The sequence below is a fragment of the Carya illinoinensis genome, chromosome 6, assembly GCF_018687715.1.
Source record: "Carya illinoinensis cultivar Pawnee chromosome 6, C.illinoinensisPawnee_v1, whole genome shotgun sequence".
NCBI classification, from domain to species: domain Eukaryota; kingdom Viridiplantae; phylum Streptophyta; class Magnoliopsida; order Fagales; family Juglandaceae; genus Carya; species Carya illinoinensis.
The window spans coordinates 936,657-959,939 of NC_056757.1; the positions used below are offsets into that span (position 1 = coordinate 936,657).

General features: G+C 33.8%; 2 protein-coding genes across 2 annotated transcripts; one reads left to right on the forward strand and one right to left on the reverse strand.

Annotated features, from left to right (window-relative positions):
• The first annotated feature begins 11,374 nt into the window (after nt 1-11,374).
• LOC122314360 (isoflavone 7-O-glucosyltransferase 1-like) lies at nt 11,375-11,881 on the forward strand. The gene has a single exon (XM_043129885.1). It carries the CDS (start codon nt 11,419-11,421, stop codon nt 11,803-11,805), a length of 387 nt encoding a protein of 128 aa, XP_042985819.1. The 5' UTR covers nt 11,375-11,418; the 3' UTR covers nt 11,806-11,881.
• Nucleotides 11,882-12,183: 302 nt separating this feature from the next.
• LOC122314351 (UDP-glycosyltransferase 88A1-like) lies at nt 12,184-13,881 on the reverse strand. The gene has a single exon (XM_043129872.1). The coding sequence runs from the start codon at nt 13,798-13,800 to the stop codon at nt 12,367-12,369; it is 1,434 nt and encodes a 477-aa protein (XP_042985806.1). The 5' UTR covers nt 13,801-13,881; the 3' UTR covers nt 12,184-12,366.
• Between the last annotated feature and the right edge of the window lie 9,402 nt (nt 13,882-23,283).

The window sequence follows — 23,283 nt, forward strand, 5'->3', positions numbered from 1 at the left end:
CACATTTGGTCACTAACGGAAATAATTATAATTTGGCACTGTTTTCCTTCAAGATTCTAAATTACTATATAATGGATTTGAAACGGATAACATAAATGGCCATAAAAATGGTGGCTTAACTGCTATTTAACGGGAGCAACAAAATTAACGGGAAAACAAGATTTTCCGTCTAAAACAACAAATTCCGTTTTATACACATTTTATATATATAGAAGATATTTGATTTATAATTGTTATTTTTTTTTAATACAACTCAATTCACCCCCTCTTTTGTGTTAGTCATCTGGGCAACAAAAAGGTTGAAAATGAAGATATAATTTTTTTTTTATATTTTAAATTTTTGTTAAGTCTTTTTTTTTTCTTTTTCTTTTTAAAAAAAGTAAAAAAAAAATTGGTAATGAATCTTCTCTCATAATTGAAGATGTTCTACTTGTTGAAGGTCTAAAACATAATCTTTTGAGCATAAGTCAATTATGTGATAAACGATTTACAGTTACTTTCAAAATGGATAAGTGCATTATTTTGAATGATCATGATTGTAATATTTGTTTTATTGCTTTTAGAAACAATAATGTTTATACAATTGATTTTGAAGAAATTATCTCACAAGATGCTATTTGCTTTTCAGTTCAAAATGAAACTAGTTGGTTATGGTATAGAAGATTAGGTCATACCAACATGGAACTTATTTCCAAACTTTCAAAAAATGATCTTGTGAGAGGTTTACCAAAAACATTTTTTCTTAAAGACAAAATTTGTAATGTATGTCAATTTGGTAAACAAACAAAAATTTCCATTATTAGAACATTGCAACTGATACACATGGATCTTTTTGGACCAAATAGAGTTGCAAGTCTAGGAGGAAAATATTATGCATTTGTTATTGTTGATGATTTCTCTAAATATACTTGGGTCATCTTTCTTGCTCATAAAGATGAGGCACATAATGCCTTTACCAAGTTATGCAAAAGAATTCAAAATGAAAAGGGCTATACTATTTCAAGTATCCGAAGTGATAGGGGAAAAGAGTTTGTTAATAAAAATATTGAAACTTTTTGTGATGAAAATGGTTTTGTGCATAATTTTTCTGCTCCTTGAACTCCTCAACAAAATGGGGTAGTAGAGAAGAAAAATAGATCTCTTCAAGAGATGGCAAGAACAATGCTCAATGAGAACAACTTGCCTAGTTATTTTTGGGCCGAAGCGGTAAGTACTGCATGTTATGTTATAAATAGAGTTATGCTAAGGTCTAAGTTAGATAAAACCCCCTATGAGCTTTGGAATGAGAAAAAATCCAACATTGGTTACTTTCATGTATTTGGATGCAAATGTTTTATTTTGAATGACAGGGATAATTTAGGCAAGTTTGATGCAAAATCTGATGAAGGTATCTTTCTCGGGTATTCTACTAATAGTAAAGCTTATAGAGTATTCAATAAAAAGACTTTGACTGTACAAGAATCTATGCATGTAGTATTTGATAATCTAATTCTCCACTCTCCAAGAAATCTATTGATGAAGAAACAGGAGGTATAAATAACATGGAAAGTCTCAATCTCAACAAAGAGAAAACAATAGAGGAAGTTCAACATGGAGCCATCAGGAAAGATCATCAAAATTTAATACAAGATGCAACCAAACAGTGGAAATTTGTGAAAGATCATCCAGTGGAACAAATTTTGGGAGAACCTTCACAAGGTGTAAGTACTCGATCATCTCTTAGAAATATTTGCAATCATACTGTTTTTCTATCTCACATTGAACCTAAAAATATTGATGACGCACTTCTTGATGAATCTTGGATTCTAGCTATGCAAGAAGAGTTGAATCAATTTGAAAGAAATGATGTTTGGACACTTGTTCCTAGACCCAAAAATCATACTATTATTGGAACAAAATGGGTTTTTAGAAATAAGAAAGATGAGTCCGGAGTCATAACTAGAAATAAGGCTCGACTTGTAGCCCAAGGTTTTAATCAAGAAGAAGGAATCGATTATGATGAGACATATGCACCAGTCGCAAGATTAGAAGCTATTCGAATGCTACTTGCATATGCTTGTTATAAAGATTTCAAACTTTTTCAAATGGATGTTAAAAGTGCTTTCTTAAATGGTTTTATAAATGAAGAGGTATATGTTGAGCAACCTCCAGGTTTTGAAAATCATATTTCCCCAAATCATGTTTTCAAACTCACAAAAGTACTATATGGACTTAAACAAGCTCCTAGAGTTTGGTACGAGAGACTCAGTGGTTTCTTGATTGAAAAAGGTTTTTCAAGAGGAAAAATCGACACAACTCTTTTCATTAAATATGAAATTGATGATATTCTTTTGATTCAGATTTATGTTGATGATATAATTTTCGGTGCTACTAATGAAAATATGTGTCAAGTTTTTGCTAAGACTATGCAGGAAGAATTTGAGATGAGCATGATGGGAGAACTTACATTCTTTTTCGAATTGCAAATTAAGCAAGTAAAAAGTGGGACATTCATCAATCAATCAAAATATATTAAGGAATTACTAAAGAAGTTTGGGATGGAAAATGCTAAGGAAATTGGAACACCAATGAGCCCATCAACTAAACTTGATAAAGATGAATTCGGTAAGCCAGTTGACTCGAAAATATATCGAGGTATGATTGGTAGCTTATTATATTTAACAGCTAGTAGACCAGATATAATGTTTAGTGTGTGCTTATGTGCACGCTTTCAATCATCTCCAAAAGAATCACATTTAATTGCAGTTAAGCGCATTCTTAGATATCTTAGTGGTACAATTAACTTAGGATTATGGTACCCTAAGTATACATCTTTCGATCTAATCAGCTACACAGATGCAGATTATACTGGCTGTAAAATAGATCGAAAAAACACTAGTGGAGCATGCCATTTCTTAGGTCATGCATTAATTTCCTGGTTTAGTAAAAAATAAAATTCTGTTGCACTATCTACTGCTGAGGCAGAATATGTTGCTGCAGGTAGTTGTTGTGATCAAGTTCTCTACATGAAATAACAACTTGAAGATTTTAAACTCAAGTATAATCACATTTCAATCAAATGTGATAATACAAGTGCTATAAATCTTTCAAAGAACCCAATACAACATTCTAGAACTAAGCATATTGAAATAAGATATCATTTTCTTCGAGATCATGTGCAGAAAGGCGATATAGTACTAAAATTCACAAACACACACGATTAGTTAGCAGATATTTTCACAAAGCCTTTACCAGAAGATAGATTATGTATGATCAGAAGAGAAATAGGTATGATGCATGCTATGAATATCTCTTAAAAGATAGACGAGAATCAATAAAAATAGAGATAGATTTTTTAAATACTTTTACATAAACTTGAGATTCTTAGCCTCATGTTTGAGACGCTCATTCTCTTCATACAATATCATGTCATTCTTATCCATGGGAACCGGCAAGCGGAATGAAAAATCTAATAAAGATTTCAACTGTTTATTCTTCTGCCGAATGATTCCTTCCCTTGTATGAGACTTTTGAACAATTCGTTGAAGTACAATAATTTGTTCTTTGAGCCTTTCAAATTCATGATTTTTGGCTTGTAGCCGTTGAGAAAAAGCAACAATAGAGGAAGAGTAGCGAGTCCCAAGACTCACCAAGTCATAAATAGCATCAGAATCTGACTTATTAGTCAGATTATTATTTTCCTGCTGCAACATGGCACCAATGACAGCTGCAGAAAGGACAGGAGGTTGAGATGCAGAATGCCTCATGGATGGATCTAGAGAAATGTTAGAAGAATGAGCCATTAAGAAAAGAATAGAAGGCTTAAAACAAGAATGTTGAAGGAATACAGATGAGTTATAGAGATGAGATGAAAACTTGATGCGGATTGGATGAACTTCAGGATTGATTTTATAGAGATAGCATAAAGAATAAGACAAGCTATCATCCAAGTCAAAGAGCAATGTATTTTTTCCCGATCGGTGAAAATGACATTTTTTTAGAAACTCGGAGCCTTCAATCTCGTTTGTCAACAACATCAGACGATTTTTTGAAATCTCTAACCGCACTTGTCGGGTCACGGACGGATGAAATTTATATATTTATCTACAGTGTCTACTAACGCACCGTTTTCTTCAGATCCATTTACTTGTTGCAGATCCTTTTTAATGATGTCAAAAGGGGGAGAAGTGTTAGACTAGAACATTAACATTGTTTGAATTGCTAAACTTATTATATATATTTGGAATTATATTTATATTTTTGCTTGAAAAACTAACGCACATTCTCAGGGGGAGCTTAAATATTAATACAGCTTTTAAGTTCTATCAAGTATTTGTCATCATCAAAAAGGGGGAGATTGTTGAACTCAAGATTTCAAGTTTTGTGTAATTATATATTTACACATGGATTTTGATGATAACAAATGATTTCAAAGAATAAAGAAGTCTCAAGTTCAAGTTGTCTACACAATAAAGTCAAGCACATCAAGGAAACAAGCATGAGCAAGAAGGGAACAAGTTCACATTAAAATTATAGAGTAATGTTGTAAATCTCTTCAAAGTTCGAAATTAGGATTAATGTTCAAAATTAATATTTTAACATAAAACATTAAAATACATTTTCCACATGTACATGAATATTTTTAAAAATTAAATTTGAAAATTTTGAAAGATGATTGATAGTCATCTTTTGCATGTGCATGCCTTGATTAAAGGGTTGAACTTTGAAAATATTAAAGATGATTGATTGTCATTTTTTACATGTGCATGTTTTATTTGAATATTTTCAAAAGTGATTGATGCTTTTTTAGACTTATACAAAAGGTAGATGATTTTGTTTGAAAAATTTGAAAAGTAAAGTGTGCTCATTTTGTCATATACAAAAAGTAAAAGATTAGGTTTGAATTGTTTGAAAAGGAAAGTGTACTCATTTTGTCATATGCCAAAAGTAAAATATTAGGTTTGATTTTTTTAAAAAAGTGAATGATGTTGTCTTTGACAATTGAAAAAGAAGAACCTTTTATTTGAATTTTTTGAAAAAGTGAATGATGTTGTCTTTGACATGTGAATCTTTTTAAATTTGAATATGAAGTCTCATATGCCTATAAATAGATCATTTGAGAGCTTCACATTCACAACATCCAGAGCATACAACATTCATTCAAAGCTTTCATTCTCTCTTCTCTAAGCATTGAGCCTTAATCCTTATTCATTTTGAGAGATATAGTTTGTGCTGTATTGTTCTTATTTCACTCATTGAGGAGTGTTTTCTGATAACCTACCCATTATCAGTTTTTGTATCAAAAAAATGGTGTGTATAACCCTTGTACGTGTAGAAAGTATTCTATACGGGGAATAGTTGAATCACCACTTGTAAGGTGATTGCAAGTGTAGAGGGTGTTCTACAAGGATCCTTTGTAGCGGTGTTGTTCAAAGGTGTAATAGGTTTCTATCTCCACCTGAAAGAGGTTGAATAGTGAATTTGGGAATCCTCAAGAGGTAGCTTGAGGCGAGGACGTAGGCAGTGGGGCCGAACCTCGTTAACATACTGAGTTTGCTTCTCTCTTACCCTTACTCTTTATATTTATTGTTATTTTATATTTTGTTTATATTTTATATTATATATTTGATTTATAATTGTTATTTTTTTAATACAACTCAATTCACCCCCTCTCTTGTGTTAGTCATCTGGGCAACAAAATGGTTGAAAATGAAGATATAATTTTTTTTTATATTTTTAATTTTTGTTAAGTCTTTTTTTTTCTTTTTCTTTTTAAAAAAAGTAAAAAAAAAAAAACACATTTTTTAGGCTTTTGTTCGTGGTGTCATCTACTTTATTTTAGATAGAGTATAAGGTTTGTTGATTCTGTTTTTGACATAGTCGTGATGTCTCTAAGTTAAAGTCATTACAAAATTTGTCAAAATTTGTTTTTTTCAAAAATTAGTCAATATTGAAGTATCCATTTTAAAATTAAAATAATAAGATAAAAGTGTATAATTTAATAATACTTTTTTTATATTTTATAAATATACTATATATCAAATAAGAATTTAATTTTTATTCAAAATTATTTTTTCAATTATTTTTTTTCTCAACCTAATTATCTAATATAATATTTTTAGAATAAAATAATAATTTAAAAATGAATAATAATTGTCTAAATTTAAAAAACAAATTAAAATTACTCTAACTTAGAACTCAAGTTAGAAATTTTTCTAAGACAGATTACTTTTACTTTTTTAACTAAAATTGACTAGAAACTGACGGGATGGATATTTATTGACAAACGTCTTACGTGTAACCTTATACTGGTCAGATCTTGACCAAGTAGTGTTTTTAATTACAAGTTTGGTGCAAGTATTTTATAAAATAATAAATAAGAAGAAATAACTTTTTATATTTTTATATGTTGGAGTCTATTTTTGTATGAAATATCTACGTGAGTTTTATATAAAATATATTTATTCTTTGTTGTTTTAACAATTTTAAATTTGAATTAATTGGCTTTCATTTTAGGATATTCATAATTCGATGATGCTTAAATATGAGAATCCGTGACTACTTGCACGAATAAATCTTCATTTCATATATACTAATGAAAATCAAATAACTAATTTATGGAATACCAAACATTACATATGTATATTAATTATATGTATGTATAATTATAAACTTCCTCATGCATACGTGAACAAGAAATAAGGTGGACCATCCAGTAATAATGAGTAATGCTAAATAGAGAAATTTTTGCGTACTCTTAAGTCTCGTTTGGTTACGAGATTAGATGAAAACATCTCATTCCAAAATGTACGGAGAAGAGTTTTGTGTAACCAAACAGAAATCTGGGCATCTTTATTTCATCTCATCTGAGTTTTGATGTTTTCAACAATTGTTATAATATCTGATAGATAAAACAGTAAAAAGTAAATTAAAAGGGAGAAAATAGTGAAAAGCACTGTCTTCATTGGCCGTCGTCCTCGTGTCTGCCATTATTTTTTTTTCTTCTCATTTTGAAAACATAGCAACGCCTCATTGTGGCCTTCACCCCAGCCATGAGAAATGGCATCAATTTCGCAATAAACCACCCTCATGCCACCTCTCGTTCCTGTGTTGTGCTGCAGCATTTCCAGCCCAAGCACTGATACACCTAGATAGCGTTGGGGGTCGATAGGGACGTTGGAGCCAAATAAAAAGGTATTCATACCATCTGAGGATTTTTTTTATTCTTCCTCGCTGAGTTAAATTTTTTTACCCATCTGCACAATTTTTTAGCTGCAATGGTAGAGTATTATAGATTCCCCATGCCTTTGAAGTTATTTGTGGGGGAATCTGCCTTTCTTGATTTTCCTTATCAAAAACAGTCTCGTCCGTTTCTTTCCCCATGTCAAATTCCTCCTATAAATTCAAAATGACTCCACTCAGCAGACCCACCATCTTCCACTGCCTGGAAGCATCGCACCGGTGCCCCTAAGACCACTATTAAACGGTGCATGTTTTTCGAAGCCACCATGGCTCCTAAGACACGATCCTTCAAGGTAATATATTTTTGTGCACCTAGTAATTATGCTGCTACCATTTGTTTGATATATATTTGATATTTTTATAATCTCATATTTTGATTTAGTTTGAACAAATAGTCGATTTGAGTATGAGATCTATAACATTGTGTCACCTGTATATGGATCAGAGGATAGTCGTTATCCAAACTTTAACAGATGTTTTATAGGGTTCTATCACGCCATATGCATTGATAGCCATTACAAACATCTCTTATTTGATGTACATTTTTTAAATTTAAGAGATGTTTGCACATAAGGTTTTTTAATACACAGTTGCATGCGAGAATTTGGTTCAAGTAATACAAACCTCGACTTCTCTGATCCTAGAATGATTTTCAACTTAGGCATATTAGTACTTGCAGAACCAGAGTATGCAACTTTGCCTGCCTGCTTCTTCAGAGCTAGTATGTCCCATTACATATTACAATAATAACTCCATTCTCATATAAAACATGCACACCCATAGCCTAAAGTACTCTCCACATATAATTATCACTAGGACATGTGTAATGTTGTAGAAATTTGTACAGGTAAGATACTACATATATATAGGGGAATGTATCTCAGATTCAGCTTTACTAATTTGTTGTTAAACAAGCAAATATTTTACAATATTTTCTCATTCATAAATACAATATTTTTGTTCAACATTGTTGAAAAAAATAAAAGGCAATGAGGAAATCTATCATTCCTTGTGGGAAATGTAGAGCTAGTTAGATAAATTACTTTCTTGGTGGGGGCAGAGACCATCATCAAGAAAAATAGACTCCCCTCATCTTTTTTTGGGTCTACATATTTTCTTGACATAAATTCTCTCAATTTATTAAGAAACATTTATAAGCAATAGATCTATTCATGTAATAGATCAATCCTAGTTTACTTGGAAAAAGAATAGAGGGGAAAAAAATATTGGCAAAATTTCCTGCGCCATAAACTTATTCCTGCCCAGCTGGACTGTACTTGTAATTGCCCCTTTGGTGGGCCACGAGTAGTTTATGGTTTGGAATTCAAGAAGAACATAACACATGAGATATTCATCCTACAGGGATTGAGACTTTACCTTTGGGGATGACTATCTATATATACACACACACATACACGTAGATATAGTAGTAATAACTAGCTAGCTGCTAGCGCCATGCAAACATAAAGAATGACTAGTGGGGATGAGTAATAAAAGCTGGACTTTCAAATGTAAGACATAAGTTCGCTTGGTCTCTTCTCTTGATGTGCATATGGGGATGAGTAATTATATATTTTTTGTTTTAATGATTTGCAGTAGAAAATCAACAACATCTCATTTAGCAAGCAAGCAACTAGCTAGCATACTTAATAATCAAAGTAATCAATCTATCATTGGAAACTTGGAAAGACTTGGGGGTTGAGATAGAGATCTACTTTATAGAGGATCGCTGATTGGCTTTATAATCACTTTGCAAAGCACATTATTATAAACTTGAAAACCATTACTATTCTATGCTAAAAGTAGGCTAATGTCCATCATGTATTTCATTATTTCTAACCTTTCAAGCAATTATTTTTGGCTAGGGACATATATTCACTATTATTATGATAACCGTTGTATCCATCAGCTTTGAGTATAGATTTATGCAAACTTTTTAACTTGTGTTTTTTTCGATTATAGCCATACCAGTTACGCTCCTACCGAGAAAGGTACCCACCAAAGGTATGAGTTGAAATTGCTCCTTTACACTTGCTGGATTTCTTGCTATAATCTTGTGTGTTAATGGCAAATGGGATGATCTTGGATAGATGCGATGACATTTTACAACTTATTATATTTGGCCTTGCATTAGCTATCTTTTTCTTGCTTGCTTTTTTGTCATTCTCGGGGAATAATTTGTTGCTAGATTTTTTGGGTCAACTTGTATGCATAATAGCAATATTGGGTCACTTATGATATATATAGATCCAAAACTGCCTTCCTACACTTATGCTATATACTGATGGATTATTTTACCCAACTGCCTACCTACACTTATGTAATATATTGCTATATTATTTACATTAGGTTGATTAATGGCAACCAACAGGTTGTTAGTTAACCAACAAGATTATTTCCATATTCAGAAAGGAATTTCTTAATCATCTTACGTACATATGCATATTGTTACTATTGGCTTTAGTTACTTCACATGGATGATCCAGAAAATATACACATTGATCGTGAACTTTGATCTGATGAGATGGAGGAAAAGCTGATTGATCTGTTGTATGTAGACGCCCTTATTAATACAATAAGAATAGGGAGGATCACCTCCCGGGACCATGCTATTTATGCTCAACGCCTGACAGCGATGAACAGAAGCAAATATGATGCTAGTCAAATTAAAGGCAAAATACATAAGCTCAAAGGCAAGCAGCGCCTTTTCTCGGACCTAATTAGCCAAACTGGCATGGGTTGGGATCCAGAGATCGGAACGGTCATTGCTAGTGATGAGCATTGGTCCCATGCTATTAGGGTAAGCACTTAGCCGTAGTATTTGAACAATTACAAAACTTAGTATGTCAAATTGGGTTGATGTATAGTTATCTAATTAGAACATTAATAATGCCTATTACGTTCGTATTAGGCAAAATCACAATAGAAGAACTTTCGCCATGCTGGCTGCCCTAAGTACGAGGAGCTATGCACTATTTTCGGGGTGTCTGTAGCCATTGAGGCACATGCGCATGTGTCAACTCATCCACCCCTAACTATTGAAGAGGAGGTCCAGCTTGATGAAAATATGCGCGCTCGCACCAATGTGCACCGTCGCATGAATGTGGGCAATCAAGATGGTGTGGTGATGGACAGTCTTAAGACAGACGCCTTATTCGGATGTGGGCAATCATCCGTGTCTTTGGGCCGAAGTCCACGTCGTCGAAGGAGAGGGGCCACCCCTGGGTTACAACAAGAGATGTCGAGCTGTCTGTCCGAGCTAGTTCGGACTTCCATAGTAAGACAAAAGCGCTATGAGGAAGGGAATGAGGCTTTAGGTTTGAAGCGCAATAGAAGCACACATAGTTCCAAGAGTGATGCTCATTTTGATTAGCACACTCAATGTGTAAAATTACTACAACAACTTGAACCTCCATTGCCGCGAGAAAATTTCCTCCGTGCTTACAACTCATTGATGGACACCAAGCATCAAAATGGCTTCCTTGCGTGGGAACTTATAAACATGAGACTTTGGGCCATGAGCCTTAGAGGATGCTTTGGCGGGTGGCCATGCATAATTTAATTTATCTATGATATGCAGTGTTTCACGAACCCGCTCATTGAGTCATGACTCAAAACCTCCACTTGCAAAGCCCATTGTTTCATCATGAAACCCCTATCATCGGTCCTTTCCAAGAAACCTTTCAGTAATAATTCATTGAACTTTGATTCTCTGTCGTTATTTGGGGGTGGATTTCCCACCCTCTTATGTATTGGTTTTAATTGTTAATTAGACTTTATAAAGGTATAAAGAGATTTCACGCGTGATTTAATGAGATACATTTTATTTATTTTATAATAAAAATAATTTTATAATATGATATATCACGTCAAACTATATTATCAGTTTATATATTTGTTTTTGTCAAATTCGTTTAGCAAAAGCATTTCACTTGGAACTTATATATGCCATGAGTGTTTGACTTGGCTAAACTCGCAACCGAGGCAAAGCGTTGTGTTTCTGTCATTTGGAAGCATGGGATTGTTTTCGGCAGAACAATTGAAAGAAATGGCAGTAGGAATAGAAAATAGTGGCCAAAGGTTCTTGTGGGTGGTAAGAAATCCACCACCAGATAACAAAAAAGAGCCAAGGTTGGATGAATTATTGCCGGAAGGGTGCTTGGAAAGGACCAAGGATAGGGGTTTCGTGCTGAGACAATGGGCTCCGCAGGTGGAGGTTCTAAGTCATGCCTCAGTGGGGGGACTCGTGACACACACTGCGGGTGGAGCTCGACGCTTGAAGCGGTGAGTGCTGGAGTGCCGATGGTTGGGTGGCCTCTATTTGCGGAGCAAAGGCTGAACAGAGTGGCAATGGTGAAGGAATTGAAGGTGGCGTTGGTAGGGAAGGATTCGGAAGAGGGGTGGGTGAGTGGGGAGGAATTGGGAAAGCAAGTGAGGGAGTTAATGGAGTGGGAAGAAGGGAAAACGGTGAGAGAAAGGGTAACGGCCATGAGAGATGCTGTTGTGGAAGCCTGGAAAGAGGGCGGGTCCTCTTGCATTGCTTTGGCAAAGTTGCTTCAGCCGTGGCTTTCGTCGACGGAATAAGACTGGTTGTGTTGACTTCTTGTCCTAAACTTGTGCGTGCGAGTAATTGGGTGGATTTTCCAAAATTCGTGGGATGCTTTTGAGGTGTAATTTCTTAATTTCCATATATATTCTAATTAAAGTCTTGATCTATATATGTTTGGAAATTATTTGTAATAATGGATGGAGTGGTTGGAGTGCATCTCGATCATCTGCCAATATGGTCTATTCTCTTGAATTTCTTCTTTCCTAAGCGACTAACAACTATAAAGTTAAATGAATAACCCTAAATTTACTGAAACATCCTTATAAAATATAAATATATAAAAGTTTTGTTAAATTCTAGAGCCTAAAATATAAGGAATATATATATATATATATTATATATATTCATAAAACTAGTTATAAATAAACTCTTTAACAAACTCTTTTTACCAGTGTAGATTTATAAATTTACATAACAGGACAAGAGATGTCAACCCCCCAACAACAGCTTTCAAATTTGCTTTCAGAAAATATATTTCAAACCTACATTGAACATTCGGAAAAAGGAAGTGAACCGTGTTTAATCATATCCGTCCATTACCTCTTCGCCGACTCCATAAACTTTGCAAGCGCAGCTCGGGACGAGCCCTGTTCACTCGTTGCCGCCATTGCCTCCTGTCTCTTGGCCAATACCTGCTCTCTCACCGAGTTTCCCTCCTCCGACTCCATAATCTCTCTAACTCGCCTCTCCACCTCGGCCGCGCTCACTAACCCGCCCTCTGACTCGTTCATCGGCAAAGCCAGCTTCAACTGCTCCACCAACAATATCTTGTTAAACCTCTGCTCCGCATACAGCGGCCACGCCACCATCGGTACGCCAGCGCAAATCGCTTCCAGCACTGAGTTCCACCCACAATGAGTGACGAAACTGCCCACCGCGTCATGACTCAGCACCAGTACCTGTGGTGCCCATTTCTTCACGACGAGCCCCTTCTCCCTAGTGCGATCCAAGAAACTTTCCGGGAGCAAAGAATCCAAGTCTGGGTCTTCTTCAGATTGTGACAACAACTGCTGGCTTTGCTCTTTCATAGGTGGACTTCGCACCACCCACAAGAACCTTTGGCCACTTTTCTCTAGCCCTACAGCTATTTCCTTCAACTGCTCCTTTGAAAATGTACCTAAGCTCCCGAAGCACAAATATACAACGCTGCCCCTGGGTTGCGAGTCCAGCCACTTTAAACACTCGGCTTGACCTCCAGCACTTTGATCGCTGGACTTGATCACTGGTCCAACACAGAAAATGGGTGGAGTGTGGCCGTCCTGGACGCAAAGTCCATCGGATATAGCTTTCAATGCATTTGGCTCAAGAGAGTTAAACGTGTTAACGATGATTCCAGCAGATTTCGGAAGGCGGGTAGCAAAATTAAGGAACCAAGAATGTTGTTCTTTGGTTCTGTCAAGCGTTGGCTCCGGCATATGGGACGAAGGGATGGGTGGTAAGCCTGGGACGTGGAGATGGGTGTTGAGGTCTTTGAAGCTTTTTGTGGTGTTTTTGTGAAGAGTGGGGATGTAGAGAAACAAGGCGAGGCAGCTTGCGCCGGAGGTAAAGAAATAGTAAGTTGGGATTTGGAGGGAAGTGCCGACTTCGAGAGCGGCCGTACAGAAGCCGTCGATAACGAAAGCACGGATGGAGGAAGAGAGAGAGATAGAAAGGAGGGTGGTTTGGACCTGAGGGGTAGTGAGGTTGATATGCTCAAAAACGAGGGCTTCCATGGAGGGGAAGGAGGCGGGCTGGAGAGGGGGAGAGGGGTCGGGGAGGTGATGGAAGATGATGGAAGGGGTGGTGGCGGAGACGGAGGCGATGTAAGGGGAGGGGGAGCCAAGGTCGATGGGTGGAGAGGTGATGAGGATGTGGACGGATAACAGAGAATTAGAAGGGTGGTGGTGGTGGAGGAGGATTAGCTGAGCTAGCTCCACCATGGAGATAAGGTGACCCATGTTGGGCGCTGGATACAGTACTATGGCCTCCATTGATGTGCGAAGGGGGATGCAGAGAGATGCACGAACAGGTATAGTTAGGTGAAATGTAAGATCATTGGCAATTGACTGGTAATTGTTAGTCTAAAAGTATGCTGGAATCTCACCTTTTAGTCATCAACTTTTAATCAGATGAGTTGACCTAACTAACTTTCTTGAAGTAAAATAATAATATAATATTATATATTTTAATATTATTTAATTATTTTATTTATATTTTGAAAATAAAAATCATCTATTAATTAATAATTTTATTAAAAAATAAAATGCGATAATTTATTTCAATACAGTATTTATATAATTTATTTTAATTTAATAATTTATTTTAAAGTGATAAAAAAAAAATATTACTGAAAAGAATAAAATAATTAAATAAAATAAACAGTTATTATTCAATAATAGATAACCTCTTTACCAATGCTCTATCAGTTGTAGGTCCTCTCCATCTCCTTCCTGCCCTTTCATTGCTTTCAATAATTGCAAGAAAAAATTCAATAACAAGTATCGTGTGCTGTCCTGGGGCCCCGATCTGGAAAACATTAAACAAAATTTCTATATCTGTTTATTTTAGTGTAGTCTTTTACTTATTTTATTAATATAATTAATTATATATTAAAAAAATTAATGTAACAATCACATCAGTAAAATATATAAAAAATACATAAAAATAACTATATATAATGTTACTCAACATTAAATATATAGGTGGTAGGACAAAATCAGCATAATAAAAATAAATATAGTGTTAGAGTGATTATTAAATATGCTATTAAATATGTATATTAATATAAATAAGTTTTTCTTATTTTTTTTTCTTTTCAAAGTATTTTTTAAATATAGTTCATTATTAATAAAAAATATAAATTTATTAATAATCACTTCTTCAATTATTAAAAAATAAAAAATAAAACTTTATTAGTAGAGATATTTATTGAACATATTTAATACTCATACTATCATTTTCATAAAAATTTTAAATAGACAAATTTTATATAAGTTATTATAAAATAAAAAGAGAACAATTATAAACATAAATAAATTATATAAAATAAACTCATAAATAAACAAACCTCATATTTTATGGTGGAGGAGGATTAGCTGAGCGAGCTACACCATGGAAATAAGGTGACCCATGTTGGGCGGTGGATACAGTACTATGGCCTCCATTGATGTGTGAAGGAGGATGCATACACATACAAGCGTAACTTTTCTTATGAGGCTTTACGCTCTTTCTATTTTCAAATGCAGAAATGGTCACCGACAGTTAATTTTTTTTTTTTTTTTTTTTTTTTTATCTATCTAGTAGTATTTTTTTCAGTAAATTTATTAAAAGGTTAAATAAAATAAATTTATAAATTAACGTAATTTTACATAATTTATTAAATTTATTTTATAATAAAAAATAATTTTATAATTTAATATATATTCACATCAATTTATCAATTTTATTTTGTATAATATTTTTGTAATTAAAATACTTTTTTTTTTACAATAATCTATTTAGAGGTTATAAAAATTATTTCTGTTTTATTTTTATTATGCTGATTTTGTCCCACCGCTTATATATTTAATTTTTCTCGAACGGGGCCAGTAAATGCTTTTTTTTTTTTTTTTTGGTTAAATGCTACTTGTTCCTTAAAAGTTATTTTTCTTGGAATTATTATTATTTTTTTGAAATTTTTTTTTCTTAGAATTATTGAAAGGGCAGGATGGAAATGGAGAGGGCCCACGTACAACTGAACTGTTACATGATTTACATCTCACCGAACCCAATGCTAAACGTGTAACCTTATAGAACTAATGCCAGGAATTATTTAGAGTAATGCTACGTATAATCATTTTTACGTATTTTTTACGCACTTTACTGATATAATTAGTTGGATTAATTTTTTTTTAATACATAACCAATCATATTACTGGAGTACATAAAAAAATTCATAAAAATGACTGCACATAAAATTTTCTAATTATTTAAGGCCTACGAGCGTTGAATGATCCAGGCTTGTAGCCATTGTGGCATTATTTAAAGTTAAAGTTGAAAATGCATATTTATGTTTTTTAAGATATAATTTGTTTTTTTATATATTTTTAATTTTTGTTACGTCTTTTATTTTTTATTTTTTTTTAAAATATATCTCTTAGATTTTTATCCATAAAGCGTGTTATCTATTTTGTTTGAATTTGGATGTTGAGAAGTATTGAGGTATGTTGTGAATAATAATAATAAAATAATAATAAAATCTTGAATAATAGTAAAAAATAATGAATAGTAGTAAAAAGTAGGTTAAAAGTAATAATATAGTAATAAATAGTAGTGGATAGTGTTGATAAGTATGGGGTTTGTTGATTTTGTATTGGATACAATTGTGCTGTCTCTAAGTTAAAGTCATTAAAAAATTTGTCAATATTTTTTTTTTTTACAAAAATTAGTCAATATTGAACTATTTATTTTAAAATTAAAATAATAATATAAAAGTATATAATTTTATAATAATTTTTATATATTTTATAAATACACTATATATTAATTAAGAATTTAATTTTTATTTAAAATTATTTTTTTCAATTATTTTTTCTCAATCTAATTATCTAATATAATATTTTTAGAATAAAATAATATTTTGAAAATAAATAATAATTATCTAAATTTTAAAAATATAAGTTACGCACAAACTGGAAGTCAATTTCTACATATTTTGTTCGTGCATGAAAGAGATGATTGGAGGAAAGATATGTTGCTCTTAAGTTCTCGCAATAGAGAGTTAAGCCTTCTATAGCTGTCTTCACCATTGTCTTAGGACATCCTAGGTTCTTCTCAAAAACAAATTCATTCATGCACAGCCAAACTCTCCTAACTTCTTCATACTCAGCTTGTCCATTAACTTCTCTCATAACACCAAAAACTCCTCTTCTATTCTTCCCCATTTCTGCACATAACCTTTAGCCTAAGCCCATATGTCATTGCCTGCTGGACTGATCTGGTTATCCTTCTAGGCCTCTTTTAAGACCTTTTCACACTCCTCCTCCAATGCCCAACTCGCCTCATATTTAGAACCCTTTTGCCTATTCCAGTGTCTACCCTTCTTTTTTAAAACATGTACAAGGAGAGGTTTATGATCTGAGGTACTTGTTACCATAACTTCCACACACGTTTCTTTGCATAAATTCATCCACACAGGAGAGGCCTGATGAGTGTGCGAAAGTACACTCCAAATACCTTATTATTGGACTAAAATGTTAAAATGTAAATAGAAATCATAGGAATTAATGTGTATTCTTAAATTGAATTTCTATTTATGTTGAGATACTCCTAAGCAATTTTTTTTATGTTTAATTTCAGAATTTATAAAAGAGTAAGTCAACCCCAGTCAAATTCAAAGGAGGACATTCATGGGGTATGAGAGCAATTTGGAAGAAAAAAAAAAGAAAAAAATCACAAAATGAAACCACAAGAAGTCCAAGTCTGAAATTTGCAAGGAGACAGTCTGGACATACTTTAGTCTTTTGACTGTATCTTTTTACTCATATATCGGATTGATGTTATTCTTAATGCATTAGAAAGCTATCTTAAAGGGTTATAACTTTATCTCTAATAAGGATTTCTAAATTCGAACTCCTGAAAGCCGTACGTGGCTGCCAAAATAAGTCATAAAATTTAGGCGATTTTTTAATGCAGAAATTAAGAGCACATTAGGGTTTCTTTCCTACCCTATATAAGCATATCATTAGCACGAAATAGAGGAGGAGGGGAGGCACAAGAGGCAGATCTAAAGAGAGGAGAAAATCACTTCCATGGCCATCGTTCGCTTCAGTTTTCTCTAGAGATTTTTGTTATTCAGTATATTTATGGGTAACTAAATTCTCAAGTAGGGTTAGGAATGAACTTGCACATTAGTTGGTATTTCTAATTTATTTTTAATTCATGTATTTGATTTTCAATTGCTAAAACTATTTTGTTTTATCATTCTCAATTCATCGTTGATATTTTCTTCTCCGAATAATTATAGAATTTATTCTGTTTATGGATTCAGTCATGCTTTTTCTATTGAATGGATTAGTTCTTTGATTATATTTGGACAATTATTTATCTATATTAATTTAGTTTTTTGTTGCAATATCGCTCACTGAGTATATTGTCGTCATTGAATTTTCTCAATAAGGGTAGTAATTTACATTTTTTAAAAGTGGTGAATGTTTTTTTCAAATGGTTAAATTTGATTTAATTTTGGTTTATAAATCTATACCTTCCGATTGGGAATTTCGGGAATTGAGTTCCTAATTGAGTTATCTAATGAATTAAAAATAATTAAAATACCAGATTTGTATAAGGGATTTCCGACATTTTACTGTTCGTCAAATTTGAGTACTTTTTTCCGTTAATCACTTTGCTTCACTTTAATTTACATTTAAAATGAATCTTTGTTCTCCATTACTTATTAATATTTTTCTTTAGTTTATTTGTTCTTCTTGCTATTCTTTTAATTTGTCTCCCTGTGGAATCGACACCCCAAAACTGTGCTACAACTATCGCGTTATTCTTTGGGCGTAATCAATGCCACATCTCTATCTAGTCTTTCCTTAGTGAAGGTGTCATCCCCATGTGAATTACTCCAAGTATACTTGTCACCTTTCCATCCAAGGTCAAAGAGATTGCCTTCATTCATTACTTTTCTGAACAACTCCATTTGGCCTTCTGGCCTTGCTCTGCTGCCCTAATTTTCATCATTAGTAAGGATTTTATTGAAATCTCCCACTATGCACCATACAATATCAGTTGCAGGTTTAAGAGAACTCAACAAAGACCAAGATTCATTTCTCTTATTAGTATCTGGTTGCCCATAGAAACAGGTAAGAAGCCATCTTTTCTCCCATTCATCTTCTATCCACACATTAATATGGCGTTGTGAGTAATTAACAATTTCAACCTTCACACTTGAGTTCCATAACATAATTAAACATCCCCTCTTACCAACTGCTTCAACAACAAAACAACATTCGCATCGTAGCCTCCTCATCAAACTATCAAAACTTTTCTTCAAGGACTTAGTTTCCATTACAAAAATTAAGCTGGGTTTATTCTTCTCTACCATTCTATAGAGATCTTGAACTGTCCGAGAATTTCCCAATCCTTAACAGTTCTAATTAAGGATTTTCATAATGTTTGGCAGGGCTCGAACTCAGCCACCACCACTAAATCAGTACATAAACCCTCCAATTCCTCATTATCCCCTTTTCCTTTTTTCTTCAAATTACCTAGCTCACCTTCCTCACGATCGACACAGCCCATTTTCCTTGATTTTGCATTAAGGTAGTTTGAAACCACTTGCTTCCCCTTTGCTCTGGCTCTCCTCTTCCATTCTCCCTTCTTTTTTGGATAATTCTCTACCCCAAATTCCCCTCTAACTTTTATTGGCACCTCCACCATGTTTTCAGAAACCTCTTCTAAAGCCTTACCCACCCTATTTTCTAAACTCTCCTCTATTGCCTCCTTGTTTTTCCTATCTTCTCCCATACTCTTTATCCCTCCATCCTCTCTACCCCCACTGTCTCCCTCTGATTCTTTTCCTCCCCCATTCCCATCCCTTCCTTTCCCTACCTTACTTTTTTGTCCCTCATCCCTATCACTCCCTAGGTCATTTTTTCCTTCTTTTGCTTCAACATTACTCTCATTTCTTTCCATTTTTGCACTCTCACTCCTCCATTTACTCCCCTCCTCCTTCCACCAATTAGCACCATAAAAGCTTTTTCATCTAGGAATTTGCTTTGCCCTCAACCAAGAGCCATATTGCTCTTCCTTCTGAACATTGTTCCCTTGACCTCCACAATATCCATTCACTCCATGGGCTATACAGCCACAAGAGAAATAGATTTTTGGAAGCTTCTCATAAGTGAAAGGAGCCCAGAAACTGTTCTCTCTCAGTGTTAGAGTTCTCCCCCTTGCAATGGGTTTTGTCAGATCCAAGAGAACTTGGACCCGCAAAAAATTTCCCCATCCACTCTCGTCTTCTTGAATATCCCCCCTCTCTACCTTGCCCACCGAACTCCCAATTTGTTCACCCCTAACTTTTGTTATACAAGAGATAGGCAAGTTATGGATTCTCAGCCAAAAGCTTTTGGTATCAAAAGACACCATATGTAATGGTTTATACCCCTCAAATTCCTTTAGCACTTAGAATCTAGTTGTTGAACAATCAAGGTCTCCCTTCCCAAACTCTCACTTTATCAGCAACCGTCTAAAAAACAATAGCAAAAGTATTTGGGCTTACCTCTATGAACTTCGCAGCTTTGCTAATCCTCCAGATTTTTGCCATTGTCGATCCCAACACCTCCTTGCTGATTATCCTCGATGTACATACTTTTCCCAGCACAGTTCTCTGTTCTTTGTAGACCAGCTTAGTTGAGGAATCCTCATCGAGCTCAATGCTAGCACTCTCATCTTCCATAAGTCTAAGCCCCTTCCATATCTCCTCCGGAGAATCCATCAACACTCTTCCTACCCTTTTCTGTTTTCTAGAGAAACTACCACCACGCACCGCTGTAGCCTTCTTAGGTCCGCACACACTAAGCTGCCGTTCCACCAAGGAAACTCCCTTGCCCTGGACCACCACCAGAATAATTATGTTATAACCACTTTCTCACTCCACTTCACCCATTTTTCTTGAGAGAAAAGGGAGAAGACTCAACAAATCTACAATCGAGTAGTGTTTTTAATTATGAGTTTGGTGCAAGTATTTTATAAAATAATAAATAAGAAGAAATAAATTTTTATATTTTTATATGATGGAATCTAGTTTTGTATGAAATATCTGCGTGAGTTTCATATACAATATTATTATTCTTTGTTGTTTTAACAATTTTAAATTTGAATTAATTGGCTTTTATTTTAGGATACTCATAATTCGATGATGCTTAAATTTAAGAATCTCTTAATACTTGCACGGATAAATCTTCATTTCATATATACAAATGAAAATCAAATAACTAATTTATTCCAATTTTTACGTACTCTTAGTGTAATCTATTGATATGACAGAAATTAAGTATTTATTTTATATTAAAAAAATGATATAATTAATTATATTAATAAAATATATAAAAAGTACATAAAATTAACTGTAAATAAATTTATTATTTTTTTTTATTATTCTCTTATCATCCTATGATATGATATTAGATGATAAGTAATTCATAAGTGAAATATAATAAATAATTTTTAATTATTTAATAATATATTATAAAATGATAAAAAAAATGATGATAATTAAGATAATGAATAGAATTATTATTATTATTTATTTAATATGAATGGATTATTGATCTTTACGTAGACAAATGTAACACATGGACTTACGATGACTAGTCTTATGAAAACCACGGCGCAAACTTCTCAAAGTCATTACAAGAGGACCCACCATTTCTCATGGCTTTGGCAGCAGCATGTCTCATGGCCGACACCCTCTTCCACACCTCCTTCCCTTCCTCCGACTCCATTAATTCCCTCACCCGCTTCTCTAACTCCTCCCCACTCACCCACCCGTTGTCCAACTTGTGACGCCCCCAAATTCCGTTTGGGATCGGACGGACATTTGAAGCGTCGAGACATGCAACACAAGGTTACCTGCCCCCGTTCATGACATATAAGATGCAATATTCCTAACATGCATCTAACAATATGCAATATTCGCAGCGGATAAATTTTTTGTCTTTAGCAATACCATGCACCAAATTGAAAATATCCCAAATGCTTAAAACATACTTCATACATAAAAATCCATTGAACAACTAAGATCACAACACTAGTCCAAAATGGTTATGATCCAAAAAGTAGTAGAGATGCAACTCAATCGTACAAGTAGTAATTTACGTTAATTACTATATCAACATTTATGTCGCACCGTCACTTAGTCAACTGTGTCTAGTTGATCAGCTCCTGATTCTTCTTCAGGTCCTGTAACAAGATCTACCATTCGGGGGGAATGGTAGTTGGGACTACCAAAGTGAGATTTGATTACAAATCTCAGTAAGTTAACAAAAAACTTCCACACAAGCTAATGATGCATGGATGTCAGTAAAAGCATAAATGTATAATCAAATTCATAAGAAATTAAAGCATAACTTGGAGTACAACATAGCATAATTGACATAACTTAAATTGAAACATGAACTGAACTTGACTTGCAACTTGACTTAGCATGAACTTGCTCTGAAACTTGAATTAACATGAAAATACATACTCCACAGTTGTTGTGGCCCCATGTATTCTACACAAACTTGACTTAACATGAAAAATACATACTCCACAGTTGTTGTGGCCCCATGTATTCTATACAAACTTGACTTAACATGAAAAATACATACTCCACAGTTGTTGTGGCCCCATGTATTCTATGTGTAAATACATACTCCACAGTTGTTGTGGCCCCATGCATTCTACACATCACAATGCAGTTAAATACATACTCCACAGTTGTTGTGGCCCCATGTATTCTACATAAACTTGACTTAACATTAAAAATACATACTCCACAGTTGTTGTGGCCCCATGTATTCTATGTGTAAATACATACTCCACAGTTGTTGTGGCCCCATGTATTCTACACAAACTTGACTTAACATGAAAAATACATATTCCACAGTTGTTGTGGCCCCATGTATTTTACGCATCACATTTGTAGTTAAATACATATTCCACAGTTGTTGTGGCCCCATGTATTCTACACATCATAATGTACTCAAGATGAAATGTGACTGGAATACGAAAGGACTGAAGTCCTGACGTAACATAACGTGACTTGAACATAACTTAGAATACATGACTAACTTGAAATAGAAACATTTCGTAACATGGCATAACATATAATAGACAACATATTTAACATGACATACTTGCAACAGTGAATATTACATGACTTGACTTACATGTAATAGATGACATACTTAGCATGACGTACTTGTAATGTACAGTAATACATAACAGAATATATTATGTAACAGATAAAAATTGATGACAGAATAAATTCTGTATAATAGACAATTACATGATAACTTGACATGGCATGACACATATGATAACATACATACATACACTGTAGTTCTTTTACTTAGCATACATACACAGTAGACTGCTAGTAAGTTAAAAGCTAACTTACCTCGATCTCCGCGTTTCTTATAAAACCTCAAGCGCGATCACGAGGAACTGTAATTAGTGATTCTAAAAGTTAGTACTAAATCACTAATAATTTGAAATATGGAAAAATACTAACTTAAAGAGTAAAATTTCCATTTTACTTTCTATATGTAGGAAAATGACCGTTTTACCCATAACTTAAGGATTTTGCATACTAACTCCAAAAGTCACCAAAATTTACATGCCTCATGTAAATTTTATCCTCAACTCAAATATCAATTTAGAAAAATTTAAAACTAATCACAACTATTAAAACTCCATAGGGCCGAAATTCTCATATGCTATTTCTA